At 35.8% G+C, this 24,917-nt stretch overlaps 3 protein-coding genes, 1 long non-coding RNA gene and 2 pseudogenes across 4 annotated transcripts; 2 read left to right on the top strand and 4 right to left on the bottom strand.

Moving 5' to 3' along the window:
* The first annotated feature begins 12,378 nt into the window (after positions 1-12,378).
* Positions 12,379-13,755, top strand: LOC147920610 (uncharacterized). Its single transcript, XR_015591625.1, has 4 exons — positions 12,379-12,509; positions 12,597-12,658; positions 13,037-13,113; positions 13,585-13,755. It is a non-coding gene; the product is annotated as an uncharacterized LOC147920610 (long non-coding RNA).
* A 311-nt stretch (positions 13,756-14,066) lies between these two features.
* Positions 14,067-15,459, bottom strand: LOC147920609 (uncharacterized). Its single transcript, XM_087501161.1, has 5 exons — positions 15,313-15,459; positions 15,032-15,225; positions 14,842-14,915; positions 14,502-14,707; positions 14,067-14,402 (listed from the first exon to the last, which is right to left on the bottom strand). The coding sequence occupies exons 1-5, from the start codon at positions 15,457-15,459 to the stop codon at positions 14,067-14,069; spliced, it is 957 nt and encodes a 318-aa protein (XP_087357287.1).
* A 277-nt stretch (positions 15,460-15,736) lies between these two features.
* LOC147920608 (uncharacterized) lies at positions 15,737-16,582 on the bottom strand. Its single transcript, XM_087501160.1, has 4 exons — positions 16,442-16,582; positions 16,235-16,359; positions 15,997-16,016; positions 15,737-15,834 (listed from the first exon to the last, which is right to left on the bottom strand). Exons 1-4 carry the CDS (start codon positions 16,580-16,582, stop codon positions 15,737-15,739), a joined length of 384 nt encoding a protein of 127 aa, XP_087357286.1.
* Positions 16,583-17,702: 1,120 nt separating this feature from the next.
* On the bottom strand, positions 17,703-18,925 carry LOC104767886 (putative F-box protein At3g20030 pseudogene; annotated as a pseudogene).
* Positions 18,926-21,285: 2,360 nt separating this feature from the next.
* On the bottom strand, positions 21,286-22,360 carry LOC147920607 (putative F-box protein At3g24580 pseudogene; annotated as a pseudogene).
* A 306-nt stretch (positions 22,361-22,666) lies between these two features.
* On the top strand, positions 22,667-23,972 carry LOC147920606 (uncharacterized). The gene is made up of 2 exons (XM_087501159.1): positions 22,667-23,507; positions 23,743-23,972. Exons 1-2 carry the CDS (start codon positions 22,667-22,669, stop codon positions 23,970-23,972), a joined length of 1,071 nt encoding a protein of 356 aa, XP_087357285.1.
* The last annotated feature ends 945 nt before the right edge of the window (positions 23,973-24,917 follow it).

Here is a 24,917-nt window from a genome sequence, read left to right as displayed (position 1 = left end):
TATATAATTGTTATAGTGCTTAATTTGTTATCTATATTTATTTAAATGTGATTTACTTACTATATAAATAGTTCATAGTCATTCTTTTTTAAAAAACTATTTTTTTTTTTGATTGTAAGTAAAATTATGTGTATTTAATATATGCTGAAGTACAATACATTTAGAGATACCCAATGTTATTACATTTCTTTATGTAAATGATCTAAATATATTTTTTGGAGTGCAAAAAGAAAAAAAAAATTGCACAAATTAAATTTAAGAATCCAAGTACATAGCTTACATCTAATAAATTAAATATGTTAAGATTTATTATATAGTATTGGTGAGATATAGAAAACTATAATCTTTACGTTATTAATTAAAAAAATACAGATTAGATAAGCCAAGTAAACTCACCGTACAATCGAAAAAACTATTCGTTTTCTTCTCTTTCAATAACGATTCATTTCCAACTGAATCGCAAAGGTTAATCTCGTGTTTCTTCTTGTAATCGTTGTCAATATAATGATCGACCTTTGATTTGGCTACTTGTTGACCTTCGTTGTTTGCAAATCTGGGAGATATATTGAAGGTGGGTGATGCTGTTCTCTTTGCCCAGGTATGTTCGTTCTTAATCTTTTTTTGGAATCGATAGATTATTAGTATTGGAGTACATAACTTCTCAGATCCGTATAGATAGCAATCAATTAACCCTACATCTTAGGATTTCATCACGTGCAGAAGGAATCGAGGTTATATACTTGTCATCATCACGCACTCTAATTCGGTGAGAAGATTTAACATTGGCTTATTAAAGAGGTAATTTTGATTTCATCTCCATATGAGATAGTGTTTATTTCGAATCTCAGAAATTATCTGTTGGGTAATGGAAAATAATTAGCTCTCTTAAAGAAATTTTGTGAATAGCTGCTAAAGGAAAAGAGGAAAACAACTGTGAATCAGGATCTTCTTTAGTTCTGATGAAATTCTGGGTTTAGCACTATTTCTTATTTTTGCAAGCTATCAGAATATTAGGTTTGCCATGTCAATTTTGTTGGTGTAAAAGAAACTGGATATATCAAAACTCAAAATAGTTGAAGTACTTTAGTGGACTTTTATCCTCTTTTGATCTTTACTGTATAAAATGGATCATGTGGTATAGATAACACATGATAAGTAATTTGAATCACAACTATATTTTTGTTGTTATCTATAGGTGCAAAATTTAAAGGAAAGCAACTCGGGGCCAGCAAGCAGAAGATAATGTCATTCCCTCGGTTCAATGGTGGTCAGTAACTTTTGACACTCTCAATAATTCTATTCTCTAGTTAGACAACAGTTTTTTGATTGGCCTTTTTTTTTTTTCATGAAGCTACCATCTGTGATTTATATATATATATATGATCATATATTATAAATGTTATTCGATAACAAATAAAAGTTGTTGCTAAATGCTAATATAAGTAGATCTTATTAAGTAAAGTAAGAAAACATTAACATTTAACAATCGAATATCTGACTAAATCACGCTTACTTACCACGAGTCTACTCAACAGAAATCTCTCCGTATGTCTTCAAATGAATGATAACACCTACAATATGAAAACATAAATTTAGTTCCTGATTAATATAACATTGTATAGTCATGATTAAATTTGTTCAGAGACATATCTTTTCAAAACATTAATCTATAAATTCTGAAACACTTCTTTGAAAACAACATTAGTTGTTTTCCTCTCAATCTCCCCTTCTTTGTTGACAATTAAGATTTTCAACCCTTTTTTTGAAGTTACCCTAGATAACGCAACATATAGCTGTCTATGAGAAAACACTGGTTTTGATAAATACGTTCCAACATGCTCTAGAGATTGTCTCTGACTTTTGTTAATAGTCATAGCAAAAGCCACTGATAATGAAAACTGTCGGCGCCTCATTTTGAAAGGGAGTTTGGTGTCTGATGGTGTGAGAACAATCTGTGGAATCAAGACTATATCACCAATTCCGTCGCCTGTTATGACTCTTGCTTCTACAACATGGGCTGCCATTTGTGTTATCTGAAGTCTAGTACCATTGCATAATCCACTCTTTGGATCAATGATCCTAAGTAACATCACAGGAACTCCAATTTTCAAACACAAGTTGTGATGTGGCAAACCTGACAGCTTTATGGTGTTTAACAAATCTGGTGTAATCACTGGATTTTTTAGAGAATCCAAATCTGTTGGGTCAATGCTATCAGCACTTAGATAGATCCTTTCTTCACCTGTATATTAATAAGCAAATAGTTTGTTAGTAACATATTAATCGCAGTAAAAACATATTAATTATTTTCAATATTTAGTAGACCAAATTGTGTGTATAAATCAGAGGACTTACTATCCAGTTTCTCTAGCATATACTGGTTTATTGGATTCACGTCATCATTGGTTGGTGCTAAAATAGCTCTTTTTTGGAAGAATTTTGCTTCACGTTTATCTCCTAACAATGCCGGATTGCCATATATTCTGCTAGTAATAGCTGCAAAAGGATCATCTGCTTCTGTGATCAAGAAATCTTCGGGGATATCGATTAGAGCTTCACCATCATTAGGTTCTGAAATTCTACCATCACCAACATCTAAAAGCCAATCTGAAAATTCTTGGATCTCTTTAGCTTTTTCCACACTTACGTTTTTCTTTAGTAGATGCATATTCTTGGTCAGCTTTAGAACTTCACAGTGATCACTACAAGAAAACAGGTGATTAGCGACTACAAATAGCGACTACATATGTAGTCACCACAACTAACGACTACATAGTGACTATTTAGCGACTATGCTGTGACTACAGGTAATTAGTCGCTACTGAGTCACTCTATAGCGACTAATTCATGCAGTCGGTATGGTAGTCGTATTTTAACGACTACGAGGCGACTATTTTGTTGATGGAACTATGTAGTCGCAACTTAGTCGCTAAATTAACGACTAGAGTATGACCACATCAAATAGTCGTACACTTTGGCGACTAAGCTGCAACTCATTCAGCGAGTCATAAGGTAGTCTTAAAGTGGTTGTAAAATTTGGCGACTGCACGGCGACTCATACGGCGAGCCATTACATAGTCATCGTGTAGTCGCCAAATAGTCGCAAAATACAGTTAAAAAAAACGTGTTTTCCATGTGGGGGTTGGTGTACCAACTTTTATTATGTAGTCGCCTATTAGTCACCTATTAGTCACCTAGGAAAATCTATAAAAACGAGTTGCACTCATTTGTTCTCTTCATTCCGAAAAAGACACTTTCTTTTCCTAAAAAAAAAATTCTAAATCAAAAAAAAAAGTTTGGCTTTATATAATCTTATATTTTCTCCCAATATATATATATATATATATATAATTATAATGGCAGGATATTACAATTATGGTGGTAATGGCGGTAATTATTGGGAGTGGATGTACAAGAGGTTCGATGAAGTGACGGAAAATCTTTCATCTGAATTCAAAGTGGGGGTGGACCAATTCTTATCGTTTGCAAGTAGCCAAGATACAGTTTAGAATAATGGGGGTAAGTTTCTCTGTCCATGTAGTGTTTGCAAAAACAATTGATGTCTCTCGGGTAGAAGAGTTATGAGTCATCTGTTTAGTAATGGATTTATGCCAGTTTATTATGTTTGGTATAACCACGGAGAAGAAATTTATTTGGATATAGGAAGTAGTTACACTGATAGGACGTATGATGGGAGTCATGAAGAAATGGGTAATGTAGTAGAAGATCCATATGTGGATATGGTGAATGATGCATTTCGTTATAATGTGGGTTTAGATGATAATTATCATCAAAATGATAGTTATGAGAATGTGGAAGAACCGGTACAAAACCATTCACAGAAATTTTTCGACTTGTTAGATAGTGCAAAAACTCCTTCATATGATGGTTGTCGTGAAGGTCACTCGAAATTGTCATTAGCTGCTCGAGTCATGCAAAATAAGGCGGAGTATAATATGAGTGAAAAGTTAGTAGATTCGGTTTGCGACATTTTGACGGATTATTTACCAGAAGGCAACCATTCTACCAGTTTATTACGAGACAGAGAAATTGATGCGTAATTTGGGCCTTCCATATTATACAATTGATGTTTGTATTAACAATTGTATGATTTTCTGGAAAGAAGATGAAAAGGAAGAGACATGTCTATTTTGTGGTTCACCAAGATGGAAGCCTAAGGAGGACCGACGGAGAACAAGAGTACCATTAGTCGTATGTGGTATCTACCTATTGCTGATAGGTTGAAGAGAATGTATCAGAGCCAAAAGACTGCAGCGACAATGAGATGGCATGCATAACACCAATCAAAAGAGGGAGAAATGAATCATCCTTCTGATGCGACAGAGTGGAGATATTTCCAAGAGCTTAACCCTCGGTTTGCGGAAGAACCTCGTAACGTCTACCTTGGATTATGTACCGATGGGTTCAATCCATTTGGCATGTCTCGTAATCATTCGCTGTGGCCTGTGATCTTGACTCCATATAATTTACCCCAGGTATGTACATGAATACGGAGTACTTGTTTTTTATAGTTCTGAATTCTGGGCCAACTCATCCGCGAGCTAGCCTCGGTATCTTCCTACAACCTCTTATTGAGGAGTTAAAAGAGTTGTGGTCTACTGGATTCGATGCATACGATGTGTCTTTGAATCAAAAATTTAATCTAAAAGCAGTGCTGATGTGGACGATAAGCGACTTTCCGGCGTATAGCATGTTATCGGGATGGACCACCCACGGTAAATTTTCTTGTCCAATTTGCATGGAAAGTACAAAGTCGTTTTATCTACCCAAAGGAAGGAAGACATGTTGGTTTGATTGTCACCGAAGATTCCTGCCTCATGGTCATCAATTAAAGAAGAACAAAAAAGATTTCCTGAAGGGAAAAGACGCTTCTAACGACTATCCACCGCAGTCTTTAACTGGTGAGCAAGTTTATTACGAGCGTTTGAAATGTGTAAATCCACCAAAAACTAGGGAAGTCGGTGGTAACGGTCATGAAAAGAAGATGCCAGGCTATGGAAAGGAACATAATTGGCACAAAGAAACCATATTATGGTCGCTACCTTATTGGAAGGACCTCAATCTCCGACATAATATCGATGTGATGCATACCGAGAAGAATTTTGTGGACAACATCTTGTATACTTTTATAAGTGTACAAGGTAAATCTAAAGATAATGTCATGTCAAGATTGGACATAGAACAATTTTGTTCTCGACCACACTTACATATTGATAGGAAGGGTAAAGCTCCTTTCTCAGCATATACATTGACAAAGGAAGCCAAAACAAGTTTATTGGAATGTGTCAAGCATCGGTGAAATTTCCAGATGGTTATTCATTAGACTTTGCTTGTTGTATTGATCTAATCAATGGCAAGTTTTCAGGATCGAAGAGTCATGATTGCCATGTTTTTATGGAGCGATTTCTTCCATTTATCTTCACAGAATTCCTAGACCGGAACGTTCACCTTGCATTACTTATTTAATTAAATAAGTAATATATATTTTTAAATATAATTTCCTAAGACATGAAATTTGAATACATTTTCAGGGATTGGAGTATTTTTCAAGGACTTATGCTCAAGAACTTTGCAAAAAAGTCGTGTTCAAATTCTTAAACATAACATTGTTTTGATCTTATGCAACTTAGAAAAGATATTTTCACCATCATTTTTTGATGTGATGGAGCACCTGCCTATACATCTCCCATATGAAGCATAATTGGGAGGCCCTGTCCAATATTGGTGGATGTATCCTTTTGAAAGATTTTTCAAAAAGTTGAAAGGAAAAGCGAAAAACAAAAGATATGCAGCTGGATCAATCGTTGAGTCATATATCAATGACGAGATTGCTTACTTCTCTGAGCACTACTTTGTCGATCATATACAAACAAAATCAAGGTATAATTAAATGAAATTATAATTTAGACTTAATTTGAATTACTTTTAATTATATTATTTGATCAGGTTAACAATATTCTATGAAGGTGAAGTGCTAGTACATCATGTCCCTGGAGTCCCTAATATATTTACTCATGTCGGTCGTCCAAGTGGAGAAATGCATAAAGTATGGCTTTCAGAGAGAGACTATTAATGCGCACATTCATATGTTTTACGGAATTGTGACTATTTTCAACCAATTGAGAGGTATATAATATAGACTCGCAAATATATAGACTCCACATTTTTTCTCATATATATTAAATATATTTTATTTTCTAAGTATGTTCGAGGATTTTCTTTCTACCAAATATCCTGAAGTAACCGAAAAAGAACTATCCATGAAAAGAGCTGAAGAATATCATGTGTGGGTGAAAGATTATGTAAGTATACTCGAACGCCTCTAACCGACTCTGTTTCTGCATTTATTTATATCATTGATAATATTTATATGTATATAATAATGTTTGATTTTATTATATATATATATATATATATATATATATATATTTATATATCCAGGTTATATATTAGAACGCCACAAATCTATTTCCTACTTGGGTTCAAGAGATAGTGCATGGACCTTTACACAAAGTCAAAACTTGGCCAATATACATTACAAGAGGCTATGTGTTTCATACACAGAATCACGGCGCTGGACGGAAGACATGTAACTATGGTGTATGTGTTAAATGTGAAAATTACACAGATGCATCTGATGGTGCAGATTTCTATGGAAACTTAACTGATATCATAGAACTTGAGTACGAAGGGATGACCAATTTGAAAATCACACTTTTTAAGTGTAAGTGGTATGATCCTGTCATTGGTAGAGGGACTCGGAAGAGCAATAGTGGCGTTGTTGACGTGAACTCTTCAAGAAAATACAACAAATATGAGCCATTCATTTTAGGTACGTAAGACTCAATATAATTTAGATATAAGTTTATTTAATGTAACTATCCATACTAAATTGCGATTTTGCACACATCATCTCAAGCGGATCAAGTTTGCTATATTCCGTATCAATACACAAAGAAACCAAAGCGGGAGTGGCTAAGTGTTCTGAAAGTAAATCTGAGGGGAAACATTTCAGGAGAATATGAAAACAATGAACTGACTCTAGTGCAAACAGAAAATGATGATGCTGTATTGATGACTACAGTTGAAGATCTCATAGCCGACAATTTGGTAAAAGACGCTAATCCAATAAACCTTGATTACGATGTTGGAGTCCAGTGTAATTTATCGTCTTCTGATGATGAAGAACAAGAAGACGAAGAACAATATGCGTAATATATTTAATATATTATGTATTATTATTTGGCAACATTACTATGTATTTGTATTATAATTTTTTTTCTTTTTACTGTGTAATATTATTGTGTAACTTATAATATTATTGTGTAATATTATAAAAATAATTCAGTATTTTATAATTAATCTATGTAATTTAAATTTTAAAATTTGGGCTTAGATTATAGGCCCAAATTAAAATTACATAAACCCAACTAATCCTAATTAAACCCAAACCCAAATCAATTTATCACTCTCTTCTTCCTCTCGATAACCCTAATCCATCAAAGCAAATAATCTCTCATCTCCCACACAACATCGCAGCATTCGCATCCTTCACATCCTTCACATCCTCTCGATTCCCGACTTTGTAAACCCTAACCCTAATCCTTCGCATCCTTTGCATCCTTCGACATACTCAGATCAAGCTCTCATCTCTCAGACTCTCACATGATGCCTAATCGAGAAAGAAAGAGGAAACAATCTCCTAACCTTTCTCAGAGAGTCGAAGTGTCAACACCAAATCAACGGCCGCACACTCTACCCAGTCAGTACAACTTCACGCCGGCGGTCCAATCTCCTCCTCCGCTGCAGACTCCGACGGTCCAATCTCCTCCTCCGCTGCAGATGCCTGAAGTACAACGACAGTCATCGGCGGCCCAGATCTGGAACTATCCTCTGCCTCAACAGCTTTGTCAGAACTCCTACACTCACCCACCGCAGCCTCAAGTACACCCAACTCCTTCTGAAGAAGTCCACTACACTCCGTCGCATCCTCAAACTCTTCAGGTTGACCCTTTGCCTTCTCCAGTTGAAGTCTCTCAGACTCGCAGTCATCGTTCACATCCATCGTCTCAAGGCAACAATTTCCAAGCTGATTATCCTCCGGTGTTGCCGGAACTCCAGGAGGACACATTGTGGGCTCTAAATGCGCTGCCTGTAGTGCCAAACAGACATGAGTTCACCACCGTCCTCTCTCCCATTCCCCTACCAAAGACCGAATGGTATGGTTAGGTCTCGTCTCATTTCATATTAGTGTTTAGGTCTTGTTTAGGTCTCATGGGTTTTGGTTTTGTTTAGGTCTTGTTTAGCTCTCATTGTTTAGATCTCATTGGTCTTGGTTTTGAAGTGTTTGGTCTCTGATGCGATTACAAACTCTTTGAATAATGGTGCACACAACTCTTGATGGTCAATTTTGAAGCTATGGTGTATCGTTTCTTAGACTTATCAATATGTCTTCTTAGTTTAGTAGAGATCATCCTTCTACTTCTTAGTTTAGTTGATATCATCCTTCTTCTTCTTTGTTTAGTTGAGATCATCCTTCTTCTTCTTAGTTTAGTTGATATCATAGAATTAGCATTAAGTTTGATTATTGATTTGATTTAGCCTTTTGTTTTGTTACTTTGAGTGTCTCTGATGGTTGAATTTGGTTTTATTGTTTCATGTGTATGGAGGTTTGATCGTGACACTGGATCTAAGCTTGTTCGGAAGATTACTAAAATTCTTTTAAACAAATTCGAAGGTCTTTTCTACAGCTGGACATGTGTTCCTCGGGATAAACAGGAAATATACTTTATTGAGTTTGCGGTTAAGTGTTCTGTCCTCTAGCCTTCATATATAGCTTTAATCTTCCTTTACTGCTTTATTCTTCATATATTGTTTTATTTACTTGTGCTTCTTATCACTCACATTAGCTATTTTCTTTTTGTTTTTTTTGTAGAAAACCCACACTTGGGATCCTTTGATAACTGGGACTGTTCAAGCTAACTTCGAGACCATCTGTCAAAATCGGCTCAAAGACATGGTTAGCACCGTGAGAACTACTAGACGCCAACCTAAATGGATTGGAACTACTCTATGGACAACAATGGCAGAATACTGGGACACTGAAAAAGCACAACAAAGGAGCAAAACATATTCTGATGCCCGTATGTCTGACCGTAATGGCCTCGGTCCTCATGTCCACCTCTCAGGGCCAAAGTCGTATCGACAGATTCAAGACGAAATGGTGAGCCAATTCTGTTGTTACACATTCGCCACTTTTATTTTTGACCTAGCTGTTACATTAAAAATTTACTTGTCTGTTTCTTAACATTGCATGAAGAGGAATTGGGAAGAGAAGTACGTATTGGTGAGGTTTTCATCAAGGCACATACAAAGCCTGATGGGAAATATGTTGATCGGAAGGCAGAGAAGATAGCAGAAACATATGAGAAGAATGTGCAAGAGAGGTTGTCTCAGCTCGAGGAAGATCCTTCTGCCATCTCAGATGGTTATTCACGGCCCCGAGAGCTAACAACTGAAGAATATACATAAATCTTTCTTCAGGTTACGTTTTATTTTAACAATACACAAATGTTATGTTGGAGTTTTTTGTCATCCTTTAATATCTTATTTTCTCTTACTTTACAGTCCACTGAGAAGGATTCAAGAGGAAAACCTTTTGGAGTTGGAAGCCTCCATGACTGCATTGTCAATGGCAAGCAAAAGCAAGCACGAGACACTTCTACCTTTGTGGCTATGCAAGAACAGTTGAAGGAAGCTCAACGGAAGATAGAGGAGCAGGCTGCTCATATGTTGAGGCGTGATGCAGAAATTGCTCAACAATCCGAAATTATTGCTGGGCAGAAGGAGAAGATTGACGAGTACGACTTGGTGGGGAAGTTTCTGCGGGAATGTGATCCACGGTTCAAGCAGTTCTTGACAACCCATTCAGCTAAAGAGAAAACCACGACAGAGCCTGTTCAACAGGAAGATCCATCTTCAACTCCATAGCTTACTCTATGTGTTACCTACTAAGTAACTCTTTTTTGATGAACTCAATGGCGACTCTATGTGTTGTACTTTGTGTTTTGGAAACTATAATAACTTTTAAGTACAATGTATTTTGGCATGAATATTATGTGTTGCTTTAGGTTTCCAATTTAGAATCATTTTTTGGTTTGGTTGACAGGGTTAAAAAGAAAAAAGAAAAATTACAATATTCTATATCCAGTTTCAGAAAACATTAGTCGCCAAATAGTCATCAAATTTTAACAATATAGCTAAAAACTAAAGTGACTATATAGTGACTACTACATATATTAGTCGCCAAAACGTCACCAAAACTTATACGACTATCTACCGACCAAATTAACAATCCATTTGTTCATGTTTCTTAATCACAGAATAGTCGCAAACTAGTCACTAAAAATGACGACTACATGTGACTACTATGTATATAGTCGTAACGTAGTCGCAAAAGAGTCACTATATTTTACGACTACATGATGACTACTGTGTGACAACATGTATATAGTCGTACATTAGTCGCAAAATTGCGACTAAATTTACGACTACAATAATTAGCGACTCTCGATTCACGACTGTATAAAATAGTCGCTAATTAGTCGTAACTCTTGATTTTGTGACTACGTGGCGACTAATAACGTAGTCGAAAAATGCGTGTTTTCTTGTAGTGGATCCCATAGGTAAGAAGCATTTAGAGCTGATAAGACTATTTCAGCACGTCCTGCACCATTAATCACAGGAAGTATATGTCTAAAATCACTTTCGAAAACCACAACCTTTCCTGCAAAGACCTTGTTCTCAACATCTCCTATAATATCGGAAAAACTTCTGTCTAAAGACTCAAAACAATACTTGCTCATCATTGGTGCTTCGTCCTAGATGATAAGAGATGCCTTTTTAATCAAATTAGCCAAATCAGAATTAGGCTTTATTTTACAAAGAGAATAGTCATCCACGATCAGAGGTATGGCAAATCTAGAGTGTGCAGTCCTACTACCTTCTAACAACAACGAAGCAATGCCACTCGATGTCACATTAAGTACTATCAATCCTTTAGATCTTATAGCTGCTGAAAGTGTCTTCCACATAAATGTTTTTCCTGTTCCTCCGAAACCATATAGAAAGAAAACTCCACCAAGATTGTTGAGAACATCGCCAATGATCTTATCATAAAACCCTCTCTGCTCATCTGTTAGCATTTCAATCCATTCGTCATGCTTTTCTTTTAATTCATCACGGTTGTACCTCATTTCTTCAGCAATTAAACGGTTGGAATTATCAAGTCCTTCTGTAGTTGGCTGAAGCCTCCAATATTTTTCAGAGATCCTCCATTAGACAACATTATCTTCTCTATTTCTTGCAACGCATAATTCTTTATTTCTACTTCAGTTAAAATTAGATCTGAAAAACATGACAACAACCAACTTAAAACAATTGAAAACAATATTAGGTTACACTCGAAGAAACACTAATAATGGCATCATCGAAAAACAATAAGATAAATGAAGCACTTCGTTAATTGAAAAACATACTCTATACAAACCTGGATTGTTAAATTCTTCTTTCTTCTTGCTTTTAATATCTTCTGATAGAAGCTAATCTGTTTTAAAAACCATCAGATTCTAACATTTTAAGTATAACCATTAACTAGGTGTTTAGTGCACCACTAGGTACCTGTTTTATTTGATTGAGCAGGTTTTTTGCGAGATCTTTTTTTAGCATCCATGGTTGTTTTTTTGATATTTGGTTCGGCGTGTTCTTTTTTTCTTCTCTCCTTTTTTTTGGGACTTGCTGCGCACACAACCACCTCATCAGACGATTCCTGACTTCCGACGTCTATAATTGTACTGATAAGAGCTAGTTCATGTTGATGAACAAATTCTTGGTCATCCTCTTCTTCGCTACTATAATCATATGTTTGTGCTTGTCTTTCGTCCCCATTGTAATTATCTGTGCAGTGTCCTTCCATTTCATCATATTCGTAGTCAGAGCAAATATTGTTTTCCTCTTCATGGGATTGATCTGCAAGCGTAAAAAATATATTGTCGATAAACCATACAATTCTATCTTGGTAAATCTATCTTAACATTGAAGTATTACCACCTTGGCTAGACAGAATGGGGAATGCATTAGCAAAATCATCATTTATATTTTTCCTGGACAGATCTATTGAAGCATGTCTATATTTTTCAACAGTACTGCCTGGTTTTTGTGGATTTTTTTGCGTTACACAAGACCCATAATCTGTTGTTTGTTTCCCTGAAATGCATAAAATTAAAGTAGCATATATTTCATTGCACATATAATATAGTATATGCTATCACTAACCTTTGGATAGTTTCTTCTTAGCAGGGGTTTCTCTTCTTGGAATGTGTTGTTGCGTTTCAAGGTCTTAATGAATATTCGTGATGTCCCTTATGACCAGTTTAGAGGTATTTAATGGAAGCTGATATGGATTTGGTGTCCCTTTATTGTTTGGAAAAGTAAGTACATATTTTAACATACAAATAAAATATTTGAGTACTGGTTATATTGTTTTAAGTACTAATTACACCCACATCTTTGTACAGGACTACCACTCTGACATGGTGTGGACGTTATGGGAGAGTAAAGAACATTCTGGTTTACATAGGTACATGATTTGAGTAATTGTCCTAATAGACCTGTTACAAAGTTTAATAATTTAATATCAGAGAACAGCAAAGTTAATAGATATTAATATTAATATATTTAGTTGATGATAGGTATCTTTAAGATTGTATACCTATACTTTGCGATGGATTGTCACAATAAACATTAGGTGAAGTCCTTCTTGATGACTTCCCTTGTATGTTACTGATGTCATTAAACACCAGACGGTCTGCTTTGCGTTTAGTAGATCTATTAATAGGTGTGACTGATGTCACAATGTTATGAATAGAGGATGTTAGACAGAGTTATAAACTATAAAGATAGAGTATAGATTCAAACGGATTTTTAATATAGATTGACTTGTTGTTACCTTGTGCAGACAGGAGTTGACTTGTTTGGAGTCCAATCCCCTCACGGTGTGCATTTTCAGAGGTTAAATCTTTGGCATTTTTCTTGGTAAGATCTTCAATGATTCTTATAAAAACTGACTTTAAAGGAACAGAAGCAACAATATTGGATGAACCATATTTTGGTTTCCATCGTTTAGGGATAGATGTTGCTTCTTCCCTCATTCGTTTAGAACGCATTGTGACTTGATGCTCATTGAAGGCTATGTGCATTTTATTTTTCATGATAGAGTGTTAGAACTACTAATGGGTTTGTAATTTATGAAGACGACTAGGTTAAGCTAGTGGTGTAGAATCCTTTAATAGAATGTAAAAATATATATCACTTATTTATGGCTATAAAGATTAATTGTGATTTGTAATTTTGTTTTGAATAAGGCAATATTATGTAATAGAAAATATATATCACTTATATATATATGGCTATACTTCACCGGAATTAAATTCTGATTTATATGGATTCATTTCTTTTTTGTTAAGTCACATTTATAATATGATCATGTTTTCTATTGTGTTACAGATGTATGGGATATAACGAATTACTCAATCCGGTGCACATGACTTAGAGTATCGTCTCAAGTAAGTTTCAAATATAACATTTAAGATTGAATCTATCATTCAACACAAAAATTAACCCGAGTTTGTTTTTGTCATATGCTTTTTTGGTAAAATAACCGATTGTCCCAATAAACACCACATATGCTCATTTTATTGAAACCTTGGTATATAACCTAATTCTTAACATAAAAGAATGAAATAGTAATGATAACCACATTCAAGTTAGTTGAAGAATTAACTAAATAAAATAGATTAACTGGGCACGTAATAAAAGAACACCATAGAGGCTCATTTTATTGATACTTAAAGTTGGTACATAACCAATATTATTTTTAAAATATGAGAATGAAATAGTAACCATAAAACCCAGTAGATAGTCTTAAATCTCTAAAAAAGCTCACAACAGAAAGAATAAACTGCAAATCCATACTGTTAACACCTTGATCACACATTCTTTTCGATCTTAACAACCACCGGTTTCTTTTTCTTCTCATCGATAGCCTTTTTGAGCTTCTCTTCCATAGGCATGATGTCGATAGGCTTAGTCAGCTTCTCTTGCTTAGGCATGATGTCGTTATCTTTATTGTCCGCCAATTCAAAGTCCAGAGTCCCACATTTCAAAGAAAACCCCTCTTCCCCTTTTTCCAAGTCCGTCAGCAGAGTACACAACTTCTTCGAAGTGGAACTTTGATCAGAAGACTCAACATTAGCCGCATATACCCGCTTTGAGGAAGGTGTTGTCGAATCAGTTGTGTCTTGACTATAAGTCAACATAAGCTGCTGAAAACATATATATAGAATAAAATAAACTGATACCGTAAATATGAAAATTAAAGTATATGCTAATAACATATAGATTAAAGTATATGCTAATCATACCTGATCACCAGAGACAATTGTACCCTGGGTAGCCATTTCCAAAGATTCCTCATGACCATCTTCAGAATCAAGACCATTATTCAACAGTACTTTTGAAACCCTATAGGAATCCTTCCCATCCAAAATGTTCTCTGCAGTAACAGTAATGAGGAAGAGAAAGGTTTTCCCAACCAAATTCTTAATTTGTGCAGGCAGATTTTCTGGGTCTTCAATCGACAATTTATACATATAGTTAATCATACATCGATTTATGCAGAAACAATTACGTTTATATTGAATCAGGATAGTACCTCTCGAAGACAGCCACCAAGAACAGTCGTGGCTGATTCACCAACTATACCTTGAGAAACACTATCAAACAATAGACATTTAGTTTCTCCAGTGTTGTCCAGTACCTTAGCGTAAAGCATGTATCTGGTCACATGTTAAGCACACGTATACGGTTAATCTATCTTAACATAGTTAGATTCATGGGGGAACATACAAAGGTATTTACTATCCAACGGAATATAAACCATAACGCTTCTTACTTTGCAATAACGCTAATTACAACAGACTTGCAGGTTTCACACCAAAATTTAGGTTTAGCTTCCTTTTGGCTAATGGCATTGTCTCCGACATGTAGTGGAGTCACTCTCTTGTTGCAGTTACCGCAACTAATATAGTACCATGCCCAATCTGTATCTATTGCGTAGATTGTGCAGTGAAGTCTAGCTTTACCTACCTAAATGCGTGAAAATCAAAGATAATTAGCTTCCCTGAATGTAGATGCTTGTGCCATTAACTAAGTTTTTTTTTAAAACACACATACTTCGAAAGTAGATAGAAGGTCAGAGATTGTTTTCCTGGGGTTTTCGAGACACTTGTCATCATTGTGAGCATTCACAAGTTGGAGCCGTGGGGGATTCAAACGAATAGCAAGGGTCAGACCATCTTTAGGAAGACTGACAAACACCATGTATTAACAATCAGTTTACATATTATGAAAAAGTGTCTAATGTGAATAAGGGATGTAGTAGGAAACTCACGATTCAATAAAGATATCTACTTCTGGAAATGGTGGATTCACATATACTTGTGAAGCATTGTATGCGTTGGACACGCTTTTTATACCTTCGAATTTTAAAAGCATATAATTTAAACGTGCATAGAGTTCTGATAAAATAACTATATTAACATCCCTAATGTTGTATTGTAGGAGCAGAGAACTATTATTACCGTTGTAAGTTTTGATTTTAGAAAACGGATAAGACGACAACCATAATGCCATCAGCATCAGCACAAGCTATGTAAACTTTTTCTGCAAATTCTCCCCACAAGGTACATGGCAGCCTTTCATCACTGTTTTATCACTATAAAATAGGTAAGCTTAATATACTTGATTGGTAGCAAACATATTTAAATAAAAGAGCAAACCTTTGATCCCTCAACTCAAAATCCAGCTTCTTAGTTGGCTTATCCTTAACCTCAAGAGTTTCGATCTCTCCAATGTTAACAATCTGGCCCATGACGTCTATAAAAAACATTATAGTCAGAGACTATGAAATTAGTATACTAATCGTTGATTTATAGAGTAGTTAGGAATTGACTTACCTGTCAAGGTTTGTTCTTTTAGTTCACCACTCATGATTTTCTGGAAATCAGCTAAGGATAAGTAATTTGAATCAGAAACAGGGTCACTGGGAGTTACCACTGTTCCATTAATGAATCCCATCTTATATAGATGGTTGGTTGGTCGATACTGACCATAAGTATTAGTCAGCTGGAAATTCTCAATGAACTTCCACTCACCAACAGACAGTTTGTTGACATAGCGGTTGACCAAGTTCTTTTTCACAGTAGCATGGATCTTAATACCCTGTAATATTAGAATGAATAAATCATAAGCATAAATGTGAAGCCAATGCTAAGAAGGTACAAATTTTTCTGATGATACTAACCTTTTCATCAGAGAAAATACATTCAAGAGTCTCTCCAGTCATGGCGGTATACTGGCGCCACGAATGAAGAACTTTCACCTGAATCCTCCATGAGGTTTTGTAAGGACGTATGTCTCTCAAATAAGCGAATGAGGCAGCCATCTCAGAGTATAGTAGCGGTGGGATCTAGCAAGGTAAGTAAGTTTACTTTTGGATGTGGTGGTGCTTGTATAGGATAGAGAATGACACATTTATATATCTTTTAAGGTTGTAGGTAGGGTTTTCACATTTCGCAAGTTTAGAGTAAATTTTTCCGATTATGTTTGTTTTGATTTAGGGAATAATGTTAGTGCATATTCTTATCTTGATTCTAATTAGGATTTAATTTTATTTCATTCCATCATCGACGATATACGTATAAGTATTTACCAAAATGTGTTTGCTGAGGATATGATTTGGGTACTCTTGTGTTAGCTGAGGATCCACGCAAATAATCATTAGATGGCCGGTACAACCTTCGTTGAGTCTCGGTGTTTAAACTGTTAGTGAGTCCAAATGTATAATCGATTAATAATTTTTTACCTTTTGAAGTATGAATCCATTCATATTATGTTATATGACTGTGTACTATGATTGGTGCTTGTGATGATGAAACAAGATGATATATTTAAGACTTTTACGTGAATTTATTTATCATAGATTCATAGTCTTTGGACTTGCATCGATTTGGTACAAACACCAATATTAATTCACTTCTTCCTAGCTAGGTGACGAGCCTTACGTACACGAGTCTTTTGTATTATGGATTTGTTTATGTGGATCTTTGCCGCGGTATACGACTGTGCTTATGAAAAATGACCTTGCTGAATTCTTAAAACGCAATATCTTCGGACGTTTAAGTCATATATATGGTTTCACGATGCTCATTCTCCTTCTATGTTAAGGCACAAACCCTCCTTTAACGAAAGAATTCGATCATCGAGAGAATATAAAGCACAAAAAGATCAATTCGGTCGCTAATAAGCCCATAAAACCGATAATTCAAGACTATTATTTTGAAATACTAAAATATCTTCAAAACTATTGATTCTGTTCAATATGAAAACTATAATAAACCTCTGAAAACTTTTAAACATAGGATTTATCCCAACATGACAAATCTTTCAAATATGATAAAAAAACAATTTCTTTTTTTTCTCCATTGTTCTGGTAAAACCTTCATTCCCTTCTGCACACCTACAGGTTGAATTTAGAGCTTGAGCACACATGTGGACAAATAGGTTCATTCATTTCCTCTTCTTCTCTTCCTTTTGTCCCAAGTAGTTTGGTTGATTTTCACAAGACTTGGCACATAAGAGCTTGAGCACACATGTGGACAAAACAATTGACATTCTCTGCGGATCCTTGCAGATTCTAAGCAACGCATGGCTTCTCCTAAATCCACTACTTTCAAATATTGATTCTCTCCAATGATGAAAGCGCTGTTGTAGTTTTTGTTGGTTTTTCTACATCCCGTTACATCGAAAACCACGGCGAGTTTCTTTGCTTCGTCAATGAAGAAACTGGCAACTAGAAGATCACGAGGTAAGACAAAAACAATCTAATGGTTCCAAATCAATCTTTAAGAACTTGCTCCACACCACCGAATTGGGCTCAATCTTTTCTGTAACCCAAATCTGCACCTCAGATGTTTCACAGTCGAACTGCATTAACGCCGCAAGCTTTTCTTCTTTTAAAGAAGAGAGAGATTTAATATCATGGTAATATTGATGAAACGGAAGATGAAGAAACTGTCCAAAGCTCTCTGTTGTGAAATCAAAACAGACTAAGGAACCATTATCTTCCAATCTTCTTCCTACCTTCACAAAAAAGTAAGTGTTTCCTTTCAAAGATGCTGCGGCGCGTTCATGCAACAATATATCTCGTTCAGGAGACATATCTATAACTCTCCATGAATTAGAGTTAAGATCATAGACTTCACATTCAACCATTGATTGCTCACATCTATGAAGGTCGTCGTAGTCACATAAATACCTCATGATTTTGTGGCTACGGTTTAAATCGTATCCGAGAGCATATCTATCAAATACGTGGTAAGCGTTTCTTGCATGGATCCACCTGGCTTGGTTTAAATATGGGTTCCAAACCACGAGGCGAGTCTTCTTGTCCATTGTGACGCATAACAATAAGCCGTTGCAGTGAAAAACTTCACGTATCCCAACTTGATTAGGTGAAAAATCTAACTCCTCTATAGATGGATCAACGAACTCTTCACCATCTTCTCTAAGGATTCCATGGAGATCGAATCTCATTGAACAAAGCGTCAAGTCCTTCACCATGAACCCCAAAAACTGATGCCTTGCTTGTGCTTTACATAGAATTCGATCTTTGGATAAAGTGTTCCATCTTTTGCATGTGCATCTCACTGCTCCTAGACAAGTTAATTGGAACCCTAGAGAGTATCTTTTCAACCAAATCCAGGGGAAGATCAAAGATCATCGTCATTGTTCCACTCATATTAGGTTTTTTTATTTTATTTTCACTCTTTGGCCACTCTTGTATATTTATTATATTTAGGCAAAAGAAAGATGTTCCGTCTCTAATTAACGCTAATCCTATTCCAATATGGTTTCTTAATATTACAAATTTCATAAATATCAGTTCCGACTGACAGAAGAAGAAGAAATAGGAAAAATTATTTATGGCTACTAAATTCGTAAAATCGTATTTTTTTAAAAACACATATATAAAATAAAATAAAAAGTATCTTTTGCGACAGTGTATGATTTAGTTTGTTTCTTTTAGATTTAACAAGAGACTTGCTTATACTAGTAGCGTTGCTTGTCATGTGAACCATCCCAACCATGTTAAACTATTTTTTTGGTTTGTGAAGAATCATGATAAAGGTTAGGCATCTTTCGTCTAATCACCCCTTTAAATAGGCATGACCAAAATTTAACCGTAATCGGACCGTATCCAAACCGCAACCAGACAATAACCATGTAAAATAGTTAAAAACTGTAAAAGTTAGCCATAAGTATATGGTTAAATTATACTAACCATAACCGTTATTTAACCGTAACTGTATCAAAATCATTGGTTAACCGCATAGTTAAACCGTAATTTGTTAACCGTAACCGTTTTAAAAACATAATAAAATATATTAATAATTATTTATTTAATATGAATCATATGATATATAAAAATATGAGTAACACTAAAAGAACATATTAATTACAAATAAATGATATCAATTATATTATATCATCAAATAATATCAACCGTATAATATTATCAAATAACCAAAGCCGTATATAACCGTAACCGCTTCAATTGGAATCGTATTTAACCGGAAAACGGTTTTTTCATACCTGGAAATTACAATATGTTCGATTTGTACATCGGACTATTGACTGTGCTCAAACATACATAGACAATTAAATAATTTAATTTTCGTACCAGAAATATCATTTTTGAGCTAAAACATACAAAAACGTGATAATTGTTTAACACCGTTAATCCCACCGTGAAGTTAGGCTGAGGTGTAATCTATGTGTACAAAACGACGTCGTTTTGGGTTTAACTGGAAATTTAAAATTAAAATAAATATAGTGTTTAATACACATTCGAACCCGAAACCTTTGGAACATATAAACAAACTCAATACCATTTGGGCTACGAAATCTTTTGATATAATGGTAAAAGAATATAAACCGGAGTCGCTATCAAAAGATTTTATATTCGTTTGAAATTTTATCAAAAGATTTCGCAGCTCAAATGGTATTAGTGTTGCTTATATGTTCCATAGGTTTCGGGTTCGAGGTGTATTAAACAACATATTTATTTTCATTTTTAAATTTCCAGTTAAACCCAAATGACGTCGTTTTGTGCACGTAGATTACATCTTAGCGTAATTTCATGGTGGGATTAACGGTGTTAAACAATTATCACGTTTTTGTATGTTTTAGCTCAAAAATGATATTTCAGGTATGCAAATTAAATTATTTAAAAGTTAATGTATGTTTGAGTACAGTCAATAGTCCGATGTATAAATCAAACATATTGTAATTGTCCAGGTGTAAAAAAGCCGTTTTTCTGTATTTAATCGTAACCGCTTCAACCGGAACCGTATTTAACCGCAACCGTTTAATTAATAAACGGTTTTGGTTAAAGTTAAACAAAATTTGTAACCATAACCGCTGGTTAATAAACCATAACTGTGATAACTATAACCGTGGTCATGCCTACCTTTAAGCGGCCTAAGCATCGACCACCAAAGGTTTTGTTGATCGATGACACAATAAGACCAATACTTTCAGCCCCTAGCTAGTTTTGGCATCGACTTTGGCACCAGATGCAAGATCGCGCGCCCGTACTAGAACAGTGGTGACGAACCCGGAACTCATTGTTTTTGATCAGTTTGACCCTTTTAAATAGTCTTGGTAAATGAGATGTTTGCTACAAGATCTTACACTCCATAAATAGTTTTATTCAAAACTCATTTTTAAGAATGAGATCCATTAATTGCTGACACTTTTCAAGAACTGGCTTGTATTTTTTATATACAGTGAAATTTTGGGTACTGGACTCTGGACTGTGGACGGAAATATTGAAAAAATCCCTCAAACTACAATTTAGTTAGTTGCTCCAAATTTGGCTTGTATTTCTCATATTAATAATATTTGTATGGCAAGTTGTTTCAGGAGTGTTGCTCCACTTCAAACTACAATTTAGTTAGTTGTTCCACCAAAACATTTGATTATAAAAAAAGCTTCTCGAATATTTCAAGAAAAAGAGATTATAGGTATTGTAAAATTGATCTTTTGACCAAAAAAAAAAAAAAAAGGTATTGTAAAATTGATCAACTAAAGCTGTACTAAACTTGGAACATAAGAGCACGCAAGTGGATAACAATATTTATCTGAAACTCTGAGATCCATTTTTGTAAAGGTTCCATCCACTCCAACAATGTAAGCTATGTTGTCTTTATCCAAAACCACTGCAAATTTCTTCTCCTCGTCAATGAAAAAATTTGCACCCTCAAATGCAAACTAAAAATCAAAGAAAGTGAGTTGTCTCATAATCACTGCTAAGAAAACCTTACTGTTTCACAACACCCCGCTTGGCTCAGTCATAGTCGCAATCCGTATCTCCATCATTAATGTCTCACATCGCAGGAACAAAACCACAAGCTGCTCTTCTGTTACACTAGATAGAATCATATCATCTAAAAGACTATCAAATTCAAAAGGAGACAAAGGCGGCCGAAATCTCTCTCTTGTAAAATCAAAACAGATTAGAAAAACATCGGATCCTTGTCTTGAATTAGCAAACCAATATATATGTATTTACCTTGAGAGAGACGCTGAGCCCACGTCTATAATAAACTCTTCGAATCTTCTCATACATCATAACCCTCCAATAATCATAGTTAAAGTCATAGAGTTTGTGCTCGAAAACAAAGAGGCAATAATCAACAAATTTCAAGATTTTGTAGCTGTGGCACGATTGGTTGCTCCTCTCTTATCCGAGAGGCGAGAGCATACATATACAATCGGTGGGGATGACAACTAGGCTAAAACTCGATCCACCGACTCTGTTCGCTATAAGGGTTCCAAGTCACGAGCTTAGTGCAGTCTTTAGTGATGCTTAACAATAAACCATCGTTGTGAAACTCTATAAATTTAGCTTCACGCTTTATACATGGTTCAACCTCGTCGTTTTATAGATTGACGTGCATCAAATAAACCCTAAAATCCATCATCATGATCACCCTAAAATCCTTTCTCTTTGCTACTACTTCATTTGCTTGACCAACGTGCTTCATTACGAAGCTACCATCTTTAGATAAAGTGTTCCACTTTTTGCAAGTGAATCGAACTGCTCTACTGGAACCCTACAGAGGATCTGACCTGTCAAATCCCTTGGAAGATTGCACATTTGTCATTCTTTAGATTCTAACTAGATGCCAGAACAATGCAACGGTTTATGGATCTAAACCTTTCGAGGTTGGATCTTCCAGGATTGTTCTGAATAAGGCAAAAAAGAAATCAAGGAACCGACCAACAATAGAAAGCCAAAATTGCTTAATCAAAAAGAGGGGAAGATGCCAGTGGTATTAAAGGAGGGTTCAGAATCAGAAAGTGTGGAGAAAAGAAAAGCAGATGATGAGGATACAAGCACTGCAAAGATGGCAAAGCTTAATTCTCAAAAGGTGAACCCAAAGGGGGGTTTGCCTAACCTCCAATGAGTGTTCTGAGCTGGAATTGTCAAGGTTTGGGGCGGCCTCAAGACTTGACAATTCCCCGCCTAAAGGAATTGCGTAAAAAACAATTTCCAGAGGTGTTGTTCCTAATGGAGACCATGTATAGGAGGGATGTACTAGTTGATTTACAAATCTGGTTGGGGTACGAAGGGGTGTATATAGTGGATCCTATCGGTAAGAGTGGTGGAGTAGCCCTTTTTTGGAAAAGTAGTGTGAATGTAGATATTAAGTTTGTGGATAGAAATCTTTTGGATGCTCAAGTTCAGTTCGGAGCTTCCAATTTCTTTATATCATGCGTGTATGGAGACCCGGATAGAAGTAAAAGATCAGTAGTGTGGGAAAGAATCACTAGGATCGGAATAGGCAGAAAGGACAGATGGATTATGCTAGGTGACTTTAACGAGATTTTGCACAAAGGTGAAAAAATAGGTGGGCCTAGAAGAAGTGAAAATGCATCAAAAGACTTCGCTGAGATGTTAAGAGTCTGTGGAATGATAGAGTTGCCAAGTAATGGAAATAACTTCTCATGGGCAGGAAGAAGGGGTGAACCTTGGATTCAGTGTAGGTTGGACAGAGCATTTGGAAATGAAGAGTGGTTTACTAAATTTCCAGCCTCAAACCAAATTTTTTTGGATATGAGAGGTTCATACCACATACCGGTTTTGGTAAAGCTAATGACATCCCAAGACTCTTATAGAGGCCTGTTTAGGTTCGACAAAAGATTTTTGCATAAGGAAGATGTGAAAGAGGCGATAGTCAGAGCTTGGAAGCCTAGATCAAGTAATGTCATCTTATCTGTAACAGGAAGACTGAGAAACTGTCGTAAAGCTTTAAGCTCCTGGAAAAAAAGAAATGCAACCAATTCAAAGGAAAAGATATAGTTACTAGAGGAAGCCATAGAGAAAGAACAGTCGACGAGTTGGCCAAGATGGCACAAGGTTTAAAAAGGGAATTGGCAAAAGCCTATCGAGAGGAAGAGAAGTATTGGCGACAAAAAAAAGTCGACAAAAATGGTTAAGAAGAGGAAACCGGAACTCTAATCTTTTTCATGCTTCAGTCAAGGAGAACAGGCAAAGGAAGAGGATTGAAAAGCTAAAAGACATTAATGGGAACTTTCAGTTTTCTGAGGCGGCAAAGGGTGAAGTAGCATCAGCTTATTTTAAAAGGTTATTCACTTCCTCAAACCCAGCTAGGTTTTCAGATTGGTTTAATGGTCTCACTCCAAGAGTTACGGATCAAATGAATATGGCTCTGATTGAGGAAGTTAGTGCAGAAGAGATAACATAAGCCATGTTTTCAATCAATCCAGCAAAAGCTCCCGGACCAGATGGTATGTCAGCATTGTTCTTCCAACAGTATTGGGCAATTGTGGGGACAAACATCATATCGGAAGTAAAAAAAATCTTCCACGATGGAATGATGCCGAATGAGTGGAACTATACTCACCTTTGTCTAATCCCAAAGACTCACCACCCCACAGAGATGGTAAATCTCCGGCCAATCAGCCTCTGTTCGGTGCTGTATAAGGTAATTGCAAAGATCCTGGTGAAAACTATTCAACCTTTTCTGAACTTGATTGTTTCGGATACTCAGTCACCCTTCGTCCCTGAAAGATTGATCACCGATAACATCCTTGTGGATCACGAATTGGTCCATAGCCTTAGGGTGCATCCTCAAATATCATCGGAGTTTATGGCAGTTAAATCAGATATGTCAAAAGCATATGACAGAGTTGAATGGAGTTACCTTAGATCCCTATTATCTGCTATGGGATTTCGCTAGAAATTGATTGATTGGATAATGGTTTGTGTATCATCAATCACTTATTCAGTACTCATCAATGATTCTCCTTTTGGAATGATCATCCCATAAAGAGGTTTGAGACAGGGAGATCCACTGTCTCCATTTCTGTTTGTCTTGTGTACTAAGGGCCTAACACACCTCCTGAATAAAGCTCAAACGGAAAAAAGATTGAGGGGATCCGTTTCCACCATGATGGACCAAGTGTGCATCACTTACTTTTCGCTGACGATTCACTCTTTCTGTGTAAAGCTTCAAAGGAGCAAAGTCGGGTGTTGCAGAATATTCTCAGGCTCTATGGGGAAGCTTCGGGCCAATCTATAAACCTTTCAAAGTCGTCCATAACGTTTGGAGCAAAGATTGACAAAACAAGTAAAGCAAGTATTCGAGATACCCTAGGGATACAAGCTGAGGGAGGAGCAGGATCATATC

This window comes from Camelina sativa, chromosome 19 (assembly GCF_030686135.1).
Source record: "Camelina sativa cultivar CO46 ecotype springtype chromosome 19, ASM3068613v1".
Taxonomy (NCBI): domain Eukaryota; kingdom Viridiplantae; phylum Streptophyta; class Magnoliopsida; order Brassicales; family Brassicaceae; genus Camelina; species Camelina sativa.
The sequence above is the reverse complement of the archived record's forward strand: the minus strand, read 5'-3'. Positions and strand labels throughout refer to the sequence as shown.

Bases quoted from the DNA above. Each gene is read 5' to 3' on its own strand.
- LOC147920609 (XM_087501161.1), bottom strand. From the start codon at position 15,459: ATGGTGTTTGTCAGTCTTCCTAAAGATGGTCTGACCCTTGCTATTCGT. The intron at 15,226-15,312 runs GTATGTGTGTTT...TCACGCATTTAG, and splicing joins ACCTTCTATCTACTTTCGAA to GTAGGTAAAGCTAGACTTCA. The intron at 14,403-14,501 runs GTATGATTAGCA...ATATGTTTTCAG, and splicing joins CAATTGTCTCTGGTGATCAG to CAGCTTATGTTGACTTATAG.
- LOC147920608 (XM_087501160.1), bottom strand. From the start codon at position 16,582: ATGGCTGCCTCATTCGCTTATTTGAGAGACATACGTCCTTACAAAACC. The intron at 16,017-16,234 runs AACCAACCATCT...AATGTTTTTTAT, and splicing joins ACTTATGGTCAGTATCGACC to AGACGTCATGGGCCAGATTG. The intron at 15,835-15,996 runs TTAACATTGGAG...ACAGTGATGAAA, and splicing joins AGACGTCATGGGCCAGATTG to GGCTGCCATGTACCTTGTGG.
- LOC147920606 (XM_087501159.1), top strand. From the start codon at position 22,667: ATGAGTGTTCTGAGCTGGAATTGTCAAGGTTTGGGGCGGCCTCAAGAC. The intron at 23,508-23,742 runs GTAAAGCTTTAA...TTCATGCTTCAG, and splicing joins AGGAAGACTGAGAAACTGTC to TCAAGGAGAACAGGCAAAGG.